Genomic DNA, 13,951 nt, shown 5'->3' on the forward strand with positions numbered 1-13,951 from the left:
TTAAAAAAATTTGTCCAATTTCTGAAGAAATGCTAATTCTGTTTCTCTTCCCACTGATGTTGCTGGACCTGTAGAGTGTTTCCGGCATTTTCTATTCTTGGTGAAAATATATACCCTTCCTTCATTGTCTTTGGGAAGCAATGTCAACATTCACATTGAGAGGACTAGAATATAAATGCAATTATGTCATGCTGGGAATTTATCAGGCATTTGTCAGACCAGACTTGGAGTATTGTGAGCAGTTTTGGGCTCCTTTTCAAAGAGAGGATATACTGGCCTGGGTAGTGGGGGGGGGGGGGGGGGTCAGAGGCGACTCATGAGAATGATCCTGAAGGGTTAATGTAAGAGGATGGCTGTGGACTTGTACTGACTGGAGTTTAGAAGAATGAGGAGGGATCTCATTGAAACCTATTGAAAATTGAAAAGCCACGATAGAGTGGATGTGGAGAGGATGCTCCCAATATTGGAGGAGACTAGGACCAGGGGACACAGCTTCAGAACAGAAGGACGTCCCCGTAGAGTAGGGATGAGGAGGTATTTCTTCAGTCTGAGCGTGGTGAATCTGTGGAATTCATCTCCACGGATGGATGTGGAAGCCACGTCATTGAGTAGGTTTAGAGCAGAGGTTGATAGGTTCTTGACTAGTAAGGGCATTGAAGGTTATGCTGAGAAGATAGGAGAATGGGGTTAAGACGGATAATAGATCAGCCATTATGGAATGCTGGAGAGACTTGGGATGGGCCGAACGGCCTAATTCTACTCCTATGTCGTGTGGACTCATGGGATCAAATACTGGAGCGCACTATCCGACAACATTGTGGAAGTACCTACAACCAGCACTTCTCAAGGGAAATTAGGAAAACGTAAATGTTCACAATCAATCCTGTTCTTGGCAACAACGCTTGCAAACCAAAATGAGTAAATAACCACTTTCCGGTGTGTCTATTTTCCAACAGCTAGTATTACTTACAAAATAGAATGATGAAATATGCAAAATATGCTTAGTATTCAAACACATGCAGCTTATTCTACATTAGAAAGTGGGGTGTAGTTAGTGATCACGAATAGGAAACCAATCATGTAACATGCAACACCACTATAATTATGCAACAGCATATTTGGATCAGTTACGGAGAAAAATCATGCATTTTCCCACTTTGTGCTGCTATATGTCTGAACTACTTGTCTTTTCAGTGAACAGCATCCACTCAGTGGCCACTTTATTAGGTACACCTGTACACCTGCTCGTTAATGCAAATATCTAATCAGCCAATCATATGGCAGCATCTCAATGCCTGAAAGCATGCAGACTTGGTCAAGAGGTTCAGCTGTAGTTCAGACCAAACGTCAGAATGGGGAAGAAATGTGATCTAAATGACTTTGACTGTGGAATGATTGTTGGTGCCAGACAGGGTTGTCTTCCAGGATTTTCACACACAACAGTCTCTAGAGTTTACAGGGAATGGTGTGAGAAATGAAAGAAAAAACAACCTGTACGTGGAAATTCTGTGAGTGAAAAAGCTTCGTAAATAAGAGAAGTCTGAGGAGAATGGCCAGACTGGTTCAGGAAGGTGACAGTGACTCAAATAGCCATGTGTTACAACAGTGGTGTGCAGAGGAGCATCTCTGAATGCACAACGCATCAAACCTGGATGTGGATGGGCTACAGCTGCAGCAGACCATGAACGTACACTAAGTGGCCACTTTATTATGTGCAGGAGGTACCTAATAAGATGGCCACTTGGTGTGGCCATTTACTACACAGAAATATGCTCTTCCCTCCAGTATTGAACCACATCCCTATTGTACCTCGCTAATGTACAGTATTTAGCATGCAGCATTATGCTAGTGCAGTATTGAACCACATCCCTATTGTACCTCGCTAATGTACAGTATTTAGCATACAGCATTATGCTAGTGCAGTATTGAACCACATCCCTTTTGTACCTCGCTAATGTACAGTATTTAGCATGCAGCATTATGCTAGTGCAGTATTGAACCACATCCCTTTTGTACCTCGCTAATGTACAGTATTTAGCATACAGCATTATGCTAGTGCAGTATTGAACCACAGCCTCTGAGTGATCTCTGCGGTTTGATTACTGAACCCATCTAAATCAGGTGCAACAGGAGGACCTCTATAATCTACTGAAGCAGAGCATTAAGTTTAATGACACAGAAAAGGTTAATGCACTTAGTTAAATGATCCATATAAATTGAAAGATAAGGTCACATAAAGTAAATTCTCTTTGATCCCAGTGTCAGTCGCAAGCAAACAAGTTACCAGGAAGATGCTGCTCAAGACTTTCATTTTCAGAAACGCATGCTTTCTTAAAATTCCATGCAGGCATAATAAATTATTGAGTTTCATGGAGATGGAATCAGAATCAGATTCAATATCACCGGCATATGTTGTGAAATTTGTTAATTTAGCAGCAGCAGTACAACGCAAAACATGATAATATAGAGAATAAATAAATCAATTACAGTAAGTATATATACGTGCATTAAATAGTTAAATTAAAAATAGTGCAAAAACAGAAATAATAAAAGTGAGATAGTGTCCGAGGATTCAACATCCATTTAGGAATCGGATGGTAGAGGGGAAGAAGCTGTTCCTGAATCTCTGAGTGTGTGCCGTCGTGCTTCTGTACCGCTTTCCTGATGGTAACAGTGAGAAAAGGGCATGTCCTGAGTGTTGGGGGTCCTTAATGATAGATGCTGCCGTTCTGAGACACCACTCCTTGAAGAAGTCTTGGATATGACGTTGCATACCAGACAGTGATACAACCTGTCAGACTGCTCTCCACAGTACATCTGCAGAAGTTTGAGTGTTTTAGGTGACATGCCAAATCTCCTCAAACTCCTAATGAAATATAGCTGACCTGCCTTCTTTATAGATGCATCGATATGTTGGGAACAGGTTAGATCATCAGAGATCTTGACAGCCAGGAACTTGAAATTGCTCACTTTCTCCACTTCTGATCCCTCTGAGGATTGGTTCATGATCCCTGGTCCAACCTTTCCAAAAGTCCACAATGATCTCTTTGGTCTTACTGATGTTAACTGCGATGTTGTTGCTGTGACACCACTCAACTAGCTGGTATATCTTGGTCTTATACACCCTCTTGTCTCCATCTGAGATTCTGCCAAAAACGGTTGCTTCATCAGCAAACTTATAGATGGCATTTGAGCCATGCATTCATGGGTACGGACAGACAGACAGACAGACAGACATACTTTATTGATCCTGAGGGAAATTGGGTTTCATTACAGCCGCACCAATCAAGAATAGTGAAGAAATATAGCAATATAAAACCATAAATAATTAAATAATAATAAGTTAATCATGCCAAGTGGAATTAAGTCCAGGACCATCCTATTGGCTCAGGGTGTCTGGCACTCCGAGGGAGGAGTTATAAAGTTTGATGGCCACAGGTAGGAATGACTTCCTATGACACTCAGTGTAACATCTCGGTGGAATGAGTCTCTGGCTGAATGTACTCCTGTGCCTAACCAGTACATTATGGAGTGGATGGGAGTCATTGTCCAAGATGGCATGCAACTTGGACAGCATCCTCTTTTCAGACACCACCATCAGAGAGTCCAGTTCCACCCCCACAACATCACTGGCCTTATGAATGAGTTTGTTGATTCTGTTAGTGTCTGCTACCCTCAGCCTGCTGCCCCAGCACACAACAGCAAACATGATAGCACTGGCCACCACAGACTCGTAGAACATCCTCAGCATCATCCGGCAGATGTTAAAGGACCTCAGTCTCCTCAGGAAATAGAGACGGCTCTGCCCCTTCTTGTAGACAGCCTCAGTGTTCTTTGACCAGTTCAGTTTATTGTCAATTTGTATCCCCAGGTAGTTGTAATCCTCCACCATGTCCACACTGACCCCTTGGATGGAAACAGGGGTCAGCGGTACCTTAGCCCTCCTCAGGTCCACCACCAGCTCCTTAGTCTTTTTCACATTAAGCTGCAGGTGATTCTGCTCACACCATGTGACAAAGTTTCCCACCATAGCCTTGTACTCGACCTCATCTCCCTTGCTGATGCATCCAACTATGGCAGAGTCATCAGAAAACTTCTGAAGATGGCAAGACTCGGTGTTGTAGTTGAAGAGACTCTGTGTTGTACAGAGAGAGTAGAGCAGTGGGCTAAGCACACATCCCTGAGGTGTTGATCATCAGTGAGGAGGAGATGTTATTTCCAAGCTGAAGAGATTGTGGTCTTCCAGTTAGGAAGTCAAGGATCCAATGGCAAGGGGAGGTAAAGAGGCTCAGGTTCCATAGCTTATCGATCAGGACTGTAGGAATAATGGTACTAAACACTGATAATGGACTGATGGAGGACATTGCATCATATTAGAGTCACCAACATAGTGTAATGAAACAAGAGAGTGAAGTCCTAATCTTTCTTTTATCAGTCAGTTTTCCAATCTCATTTGTACGAAGCACATGGGCAGTAAGAAGAAATGTGAGAGTAATCATCTGAGCCTTACCCTTATTGCCAGGAGTTTCTGCCAGAAGTTTGGGATCAAACATTTGTTCTTTTTTACAGTTGTAGATAATTTGTAACCCCAAAGGTCCATGCCTGTTGCAAAGGAGCTCCCCAACCAAACTATTCATACACATGTTACGAGGAATGTTGACGAGGGTAAGGCAGTGGATGTAGTCTATAAGGACTTCAGCAAAGCCTTTGACAAAGTTCCACATGGAAGGTGAGTTAAGAAGGTTCAGTCGTTAGGTATTAATGCTGGAGTAATAAAATGGATTCAACAGTGGCTAGATGGGAGATGCCAGAGAGTAGTGGTGGATAATTGTTTATCGGGATGGAGGCCGGTGACTAGCGGGGTGCCTCAGGGATCTGCTTTGGGCCCAATGTTGTTTGTAATATACATAAATGATCTGGGTGATGGGGTGGTAAATTGGATTAGTAAGTATGCCGATGATACTAAGGTAGGAGGTTTTGTGGATAATGAGGTGGGTTTTCAAAGCTTGCAGGGAGATTTCTGCCGGTTAGAAGAATGGGCTGAACGTTGGCAGATGGAGTTTAATGCTGAGAAGTGTGAGGTTCTACATTTTGGCAGGAATAATCCAAATAGAACATACAGGGTAAATGGTAGGGCATTGAGGAATGCAGAGGAACAGAGAGATCTAGGAATAACAGTGCATAGTTCCCTGAAGGTGGAGTCTCATGTAGATAGGGTGGTGAAGAAGGCTTTTGGAACGCTGGCCTTTATAAATCAAAGCATTGAGTACAGAAGTTGGGATGTAATGTTAAAATTGTACAAGGCATTGGTAAGGCCAAATTTGGAATATTGTGTGCAGTTCTGGTCACCGAATTATAGGAAAGATATCAATAAATTAGAGAGAGTGCAGAGACGATTTACTAGGATGTTACCTGGGTTTTAGCACTTAAGTTACAGAGAAAGGTTGAACAAGTTAGGTCTCTATTCATTGGAACGTAGAAGGTTGAGGGGGGATTTGATCGAGGTATTTAAAATTTTGAGAGGCATAGATAGAGTTGACGTGAATAGGCTGTTTCCATTGAGAGTAGGGGAGATTCAAACGAGAGGACATGATTTGAGAGTTAGGGGGCAGAAGTTTAAGGGAAACACGAGAGGGTATTTCTTTACTCAGAGAGTGATAGCTGTGTGGAATGAGCTTCCTGTAGAAGTAGTAGAGGCCAGTTCAGTTGTGTCATTTAAGGTAAAATTGGATAGGTATATGGACTGGAAAGGAGTGGAGGGTTATGGACTGAGTGAGGGTAGGTGGGACTAGGTGAGATTAAGAGTTCGGCACGGACTAGGAGGGCCGAGATGGCCTGTTTCCGTGGTGTGATTGTTATATGGTTATATGGTTATTGGAATGATTTATGGATGGTATGAGGTTTCTGCTTCTAACACCCTTCAAAACTTCATCACCCTCTTATTCCAAATTTTTCCCTCTAATCATTCCATCAAGCATTTTAATTCTATCCCTCCAAGTTTCTTGATCTGTTAGTCTTTCCTATGTCTTTGGACACTTCAGTTATTTCCTTAAAAAATTAAATCAATTTATACAGATAGGGGTGGCGTGGTAGTGTAGTGGCTAGTGTAATGCTATTAACAGTACCAGTGATCAGGGTTCAATTCTCCTGCCACCTGTTTGGATGTTCTTGCCATGAAGATGTGGGTTTTCTCTGGGTGATCCGGCCACATTCCAAAGATGTACCGGTTGGTAGGTTAATTGGTCACAAGGGTGTAATTGCTCAGTGTGGGTTCATTGGGATGGAAGGCCCTGTTACCGTGCTCTATCTCTAAATAAATAAAACAAAAAAAAGACCCTTCTAATTATATATTCTCCTTAGCCCTGATTACTGGTACATTCTATATGAGGGCTTATCCTCTCATATACAATGGATTCCAGTCATTTATCCATATGTTACCTTAACTGATCAGGACATGAAGGGGTTCAGGGAGAAGGTAGGAGATTGGGCCTGAGAGGAAACTGAATCAGCCATGATGAACTGGTTGGGCAGACTCGATGGTTGAATTTTGTTCCTATATCTTCTGATCTTAATACACTTACTATATTTGCACTATCCAACATTTCATACACAACTTCCAGAACCACATCACTGTCAATGCCTATTTCCCTGAAGACAGACACAATTTGTTTTGTTTCTGTATTCATTACGAGTCTTTTCTTCAACCTTCATCTCCATGTGTAGGTTTGCTTTTTGGTTTTTAATCGGCGCTACTTTCCCTTGTTCAGATAACAGTTTGCATTTCCTTTGATTTTACTTGAGAGTGCTTAATCATAATCCATTTGTAGTCTATTAATTTTTTTTTAATTTTACACTAATGAATGGCCTATGATATTGCTTAGACACATATTTGATAATTTACAAAAAATGGTAAATTAAATCTCTGATAATTTGTTCTTTTAGTTTGATTATAAAGTGGCAAACTTACCATGTTAAATATGGCCATAACTAATATAACTGTGGTGGTAGTCATTGTGAGTGTGAGACGAGGCCAAGGCCTATTGGCAATTATCTCTGACGATTTCAAAATCCACATCAGGGAAGCTGTAGCCTTCTTGCTACATTGCTAGATGCAGGAAAAACAACAAATTAAACTTCTATATAGAAAATGTCACAACATGCTTGCAGAAAAATTAACAACTTTTGTACTGAGTGCTTTTTGCTGTCCTCATCGGGATGGGAGCCTTGGAAACAATTGATTTTTTATTTCCCAGATAACCAAGATTAAATGAGATTTAACAGCTCATGAAGTAAGAATCACCAACCCACTTTTATGCCTTTTAAATATCAGAATGCATTATTACAGAAACATGTGATGCAGAAAGAATCTAATGGATTAGAATTTCTTCCGTAAGTGTCAGCACTAATGAAACAGTGCGATGTGAGGTCTCATGTTATGACTCAGTGAGGCTAGAACAGAAAGGGTCTTCTAATGTGCATGACATCCTCAACATAATTCACCTTAGAAGCAGCTGTACCGCACAGGCTATTCGGTAAGACTTGTCTCTAAGTAAGTTTTGGTCTCTCAAAGAAGACTGTTACTGTCCGCCGCTGTATCTCTATAGTACCACCTCTCATTCTCTCATGTTCCAAGGAGTGAAAGCCTAGCCTGGACCAGCCTCCCCCTTACACTCATGCCCTGTAGTTCTGGCAACATCCTCATAAATCTTCTCTGCATTCTTTCCATTTTTAACCACGTCTTTCCTATAATAGGGTGAACAAAACCCAAAATACTAATCAGGTTTATTGCCACAGACATGCCGTCAAATTTGTGGTTTGGTGGCAGTAGTACCGTGCAAGTGTGGCCTCACCAATGGTTATACAACTACAACGTAACTACCCAACTCTCATATTCAATGACCTGACTGATGAGGGCCAGTGTCTTGTCTTTTTCACCACCCAGTCTACAACTTGCAATGGACTATGCACACGTACGCCTCATCCTTTTTGTTCCACTACACTCCCTTGTGCCTTATCATAGTAAGTCCCACACTGGTTTGACTCGCTGTATCTGTATTGAAATCCAGTTGCCACTCCTTGGCCCACTTCCCTAACTAATCAAGGTATCCTTGTAATCTCCGATAACCTTCTTTACAGTCAACAACTCTTCCTAATTCTGTGTCATGACTGATCAAGTTTTGTGCTTTCGGATCAAAATCATTTCTATAAATAATCAATAACAAGGGTCACAACCCCAGCTCTGGAGGTACTCCATTAGTTACCCTCCTCCATTCTGAGAAATAGCCTTCAACCTCTGAGCCAATCTTGAATCCACCTAACCAGCTCTCTCTGGATTCCATGTGACCAACCCACCATGCAGGACTTTGTTGAAGGTCTTGCTAAATTCCAAGTAGACAAGATTCACAGCCTTACCCTCAAAATGCTCTAAAAGGTTTGTCAAACATGACTTCCCATGCACAAAGCTATGCTGATGGAGGACTCTCTCCATCGATGCTGGCTGACCTGCTGAGTGCCTCCAGTGCTTTGGCACTAGTCTAAATTTTACATCTACTGCCGGAGTACCTCTCATCTATAGTCAGATTTTTAGAGATCGAAAGAGTTTTGCTGCCTCAGTCCATATCCATTCAGAAAATTAGCACTTGCTTCAAGGACACCAGAGAAGGAATTGCAGAAGCATACAGAAATTAGAAATGTGCCAAGTCAGGATCATCATTTATCCATGATTTTAGAAGTCCCATGCTGGGTTAGGGACTGGCCCTGCAGTAGGGCTCTTGCCAGTGGGGCTCTCAGAGTTCACTCCCTGGAAGACAAGCTGGATTACGTTCATCACTGGCTGTGGAAGATGAGGAACTGCTGCGTGCTTGTTCTTGCAGAAACCTGACTCCAGGACTACATCCCAAGGACTATAAATCTTCAGGGACTTGTGCTAATATTATTTTGTGACTGTATATGCTATCATGACTATAAGTGCTGTGTGTGACTATATGTACTGTGCTTTGCAACTTGGCCCTGGAGAGACGCTGTTTCGTTTAGCTGTATATATGTGCACGATTGAATGACAATTACACCTGATCTTGAACTTGATACTTTACAACTGTCATCCTCTTACCATGCAAATTATACACAAGCCACAAACAAGAGAAAATCTGTAGACGCTGGAAATCTGAGCAACACACACAAAATGCTTGAGGATCTCAGCAGACCAGGCAGCATCCATGGAATAAAGTACAAATGTCAACTGTACTTTTTTCCATAGATGCTGCCTGCCCTGCTGAGTTCCTCCAGTATTTTGTGTGTGTTGTTTGCAAAATGTATACATTTATTTGCAGATCACCCAAATTTAAGTTCCATTCCACACTTTACAAATTGTTTAGCTACACTATAAAGTGTAAATCATTAAAAAGGTACATCAATAACAAGCTAAAGAAGTATTGACAAATCTCCTGTGTGTGTCTTATATCTAGTACTTGTAGGAAAGAAAATAACTCACAATGGATGTCCACTATACATTCCTTCCAAGTGCTAGAAAAAAACCACAAGTAATATATTATGTAAAAAGAGACACACATCCAACAGAGATCACAGGGAATTTTGCTGTTTAATATTGCTTCCTCAAACAAGATAAAGATGAAAGATGGCAGAATAAAGATGATAGCAGAGAAAAGGAGACCTGGAAGCTTTTGGGTCAACGACCTTTCATTGAAACTAGGAATAGTTAAAGAAATAGTTCTAAGATGGGAGAATGAAGGGACAGGGAAATGGAACAATGGGTGTTGATAGGGTAAATGGGTGAAGAGATTATACAACAAAAAGGGTGACTGTGTAAGTAGAAAGTAAGTGGTAATAGGGTTTTGAAGAAGGGTCTCAACACAAAACATCACAACACAAAATGTTTATTCATTTCCATACATGCTGCCTGACCTGTTGAGTTCCTTCAGCATTTTTTGTGTGTTATTGTGGATTCCCAGCATCTGCAGAATCTCTAGTGTCACAGAATAATTCTCTGGGACTAGCAGTGAAATTGCTGGGAACCTAATACAAAAGTTTCAGAATTGCTGAGTGCCAGACACGGTCCTGATGAAGAACTGATTTACTTGGTCTGTCACAGAGGGTGCTATACAGCACATCAAAGTCTGTAGATGTAACCCAATCATTCCAGTTACCTGCCATTTAATTATCTGTCTCATTCCCCCTCCAGTTTTTTTTCACCTTAAGCCTCCTGTGATGTCCCAAGTGTGGCCCAGTGTAAGTTGAGGTGTACATATAATTACTTAAACACAAGGCCAGATGAAGAGTCTTGGCCTGAAACATTAACTGTTTATTCCCCTGCACAGATGCTGCCTGATCTGCTGAGTTCCTCCAGCATTTTGTGTGTGTTACTTACACAAGAGATTCTGCAGATGCCGGAAATACAGTCTGGAACAGGCCCCTCCAGCCCAGCGAGGAGGACTGCCCGGCAACCCACCTATTTGGAAAAGGCCTGTCAGAAGGGCAATGTCATGATAATTGTTGGGGATTTTAACATGAAAGTGGATTGGGATCTCAAGGGAGAAGATTTGTAGAATATCTAAAGGGTAGCTTTTAAGAACAGCTTGTTGTAGAGTCCACTAGGGGATCAGCTGTCCTGGATTTGGTGTTGTGCAATGATCCGGAGGTAATAAGAGAGTTTAAGATTAAAGAACCCTTAGGGAACAGTGATCACAAAATGATTGAGTTCACTTTGAAGTTTGAGAAGGAGAAACTAAATTCCAATGTGACTGTATTTTAGTGGAATAAAGGAAATTACAATGGCATGAGAGGGGAACTGGCCAAAGTTGACTGGAAAGGGACACTAGTAGGAAGGACAGCAGAGCAGCAATGGCTGGAGTTTCTGCAAAAATGAGTGAAGTGCGAGACAGATATATTCCAAATAAGAAGAATTTTTTGAACGGAAGAAGGACACTACCGTGCCTGACAAGTGAAGTCAGAGCCAAAGTAAAAGCAAAAGAGAGGGCATACAAGGATACCAAAGTTAGTGAGAAGGTAGAGAATTGGGAAGCTTTTAAAAACTTGCAGAAGGAACTAAGAAGGTCATTAGGAAGGAAAGGATGAATTATGAAAGGAAGCTGGTGACTAATATCAAAGAAGATACTGAAAACTTTTTTTAAGTATATAAAGGGTAAAAGAGAGTTCAGAGTAGATATAGGACCAATAGAAAATGACGCTGGAGATATTGTAATGAGAGGCGCAGAAATAGCAAAGGAATTGAATGCGTATTTTGCATCAGTCTTCACAGTGGAAGAGATCTGCAGTATACTGGTCATTCAAAGGAAGTGAAGATTGTGCAGTGAAAATTATGGCTGAGAAGGTGCTCAGGAAGCTTATTGGTCTGAGGGTCAATAGATCTCCTGGACCTGATGGAATGCACTCTTGGGTTCTGAAGGAAGTAGCTAGAGAGATTGTGTTGGTATTAACAATGATCCTTCAAGAATTGATAGGTTGTAGCATTGTACTGGATGACTGGAAAATTGCAAATGTCACTCCGCTATTTAAGAAGGCTGGGAGGCAGCAGAAAGGAAACTATAGACCAGTTAGCATGACATCAGTGGTTGGGAAGTTGTTGGAATTGATTGTTAGGGATGAGATTACGGAGTACCTGGAGGCACATGACAAGGTAGGCCAAAGCCAGCATGGTTTCCTGAAAGGAAAATTCTGCCTGACTAACTTACTGCAATTTTTTGAGGAAATTACAAGCAGGGTAGACAAAGGAGATGCAGTAGATGTGGTGTACTTGGATTTTCAGAAGGCCTTTGACAAGGTGCCATATGTGAGGCTGCTTAGCAAGATAAGAGCACATGGAATTACAGGGGAGTTACTAGCATGGGTGGAGCATTGGCTGATCGGCAGAAAACAGAGTGGGAATAAAGGGATCTTATTCTGGCTGGCTGCCAGTTGCCAGTGGAGCTCCACAGGGGTCGGTGTTGGGACCCCTCTGCTTTTTATATGTCAATGATTTGGACTATGGGATTAATTAATTTGTGGCTAAATTTGCCAATGATATAAAGATAGGTGGGGAGCAGGTAGTGTTGAGGAAACAGACAGCCTGCAGAGAGACTTAGATAGTTTAATGGAATGGGCAAAGAAGTAGCAAATGAAATACAATGTTGGAAAGTGTATGGTCAAGCACTTTGGTGGAAGAAATAAATGGGAAGACTATTATTTAGATGGGGAGAGATTTCAAAATGCAGAGATGCAAAGGGACTTGGGAGTGCCTGTGCAGAATACCCTAAAGATTACCCTCCAGGTTGAGTCGGTGGTGAAGGTGAATGTAACGTTGCATTAATTTCTAGAGGTATAGAATATAAGAGCAGGGATGAGATATTGAGGCTCTATAAGGCACTTGTGAGACCACACTTGGGAGTATTGTGTGCAGTTTTGGGCTCCTTATTTTAGAAAGGATATACACTACTGACATTGTAAAGGGTTCAGAGAAGATTCACAAGAATGATTCTAGGAATAAAAGGGTTACCGTATGAGGAATGTCTGGCAGCTCTTGGGTTGTATTCCCTGGAGTTCAGGAGAATGAGGAGTGATCTCATAGAAACATTCCGAATGTTAAAAGGCCTGAACAGATTAGATATGGCAGAGTTATTTCCCATGGTAGGGGAGTCTAGGACAAGAGGGCATGACTTCAGGACTGAAGGACGTTAATTTAGAACAGAGATGCGGAGAAATTACTTTAGTCAGAGGGTGGTAGATCAGTGGAATTTGTTGCCACAAGCGGCTGTGGAAGCCAAGTCATTGGGTGCATTTAAGACAGGGCATCTAAGTGTTTGGGAGAAGGCAGGGGAATGGGGATGATTGGAAGATTTGGATCAGCCCATGATTGAATGACGGAGCAGACTCGATGGGCTGAATGGCCTATTTCTGCTCCTATATCTTATGATCTTGTTTACAGTATCCTAATCATAGGACAATTTACAATGACCAATTAACCGGTATATCTTTGGACCGTAGGAGGAAACTGGAGCACCCAGAGGAAACCCCCATGGCCACAGGGAGAACGTACAAACTCGTTACAGATGGCGCTGGAATTAAACTCTGAACTCCAGAACCGTCCTGAGCTTTAATTGTGTCATGCTAACCACTATGCCGGCAAGTGTCGCCATGCCTCTGGTGCCAACATAGCATACCCACAACTTACTAACCCTAATCCGAATGTCTTTGGAACGTGGGAGCAAATTCTTGGAAGAAACCCACAAGGTAACAGGAAGAACATACAAACTCCTTACAGGCAGTGGCAGGAATTGAAGCCCGACTGCTGGTGCGGTAAAGCGTTGTACTTGCTGCTCTGCTACCCTTGGCTGCCTTAGCGCATTGTGTAATGATTCGATCTGTATGAACAGTTTACAAGACTAGTTTTTCACTATATATCATTCCATTTGACAATAATTTACCAGCCTGAGATCCGTTTCCACCCTGACGTGGAAACAGACTGTCAGGCTTCATCCAAATCTGGAACTCCTACCGACTGGGAGAATGGAAAGACTTGCACCAGAAGGAATGCAGTGGTTCAGGAAGGCTAAACACCACTACCTTCTCAAGGGCAGTTACAGATAAACAATGAATGCTGACCTTGCCACTCGTCACAGACTCTGCAAAAGTACACTTAAAGATTCTAGTTCTATACAATGAACTAAGCTATCTAAGAATATCAAACACAAAATGTTGGAAGAACTTAGCAGGTCAGGCAGCATCTATGGAGAGGAATAAACAGTCGATGTTTTGGGCCAAGACTCTTCATTATGATTAGATTGCTCTGGATTTCCAGCATCTGCAGAATCTCTTGTGTTCATTCAAGCATCCAATTTAAAACTCTTTCTATTTAGGAAGGAACAAAATGTTTTGCTCCTCCCGTTTTCAGTAGCTTCTGAATTTCATGTGTTATCCCACACCGTAGCAGGGACCCTTA

The 13,951-nt window shown here is 41.9% G+C and overlaps 1 protein-coding gene across 1 annotated transcript in view; it reads right to left on the bottom strand.

Annotated features, from left to right (window-relative positions):
- LOC132378312 (adenylate cyclase type 2-like) overlaps positions 1–13,951 on the bottom strand; it is a 507,293-nt gene that overhangs the window by 58,728 nt on the left and 434,614 nt on the right. Inside the window, exon 19 of the mRNA XM_059945128.1 lies at positions 6,968–7,105. Within this exon, the coding sequence (XP_059801111.1) occupies positions 6,968–7,105 (138 nt within the window). The remainder of the gene's footprint in view (positions 1–6,967; positions 7,106–13,951) is intronic.

This window comes from Hypanus sabinus, chromosome 20 (genome assembly GCF_030144855.1).
Source record: "Hypanus sabinus isolate sHypSab1 chromosome 20, sHypSab1.hap1, whole genome shotgun sequence".
Lineage (NCBI taxonomy): Eukaryota > Metazoa > Chordata > Chondrichthyes > Myliobatiformes > Dasyatidae > Hypanus > Hypanus sabinus.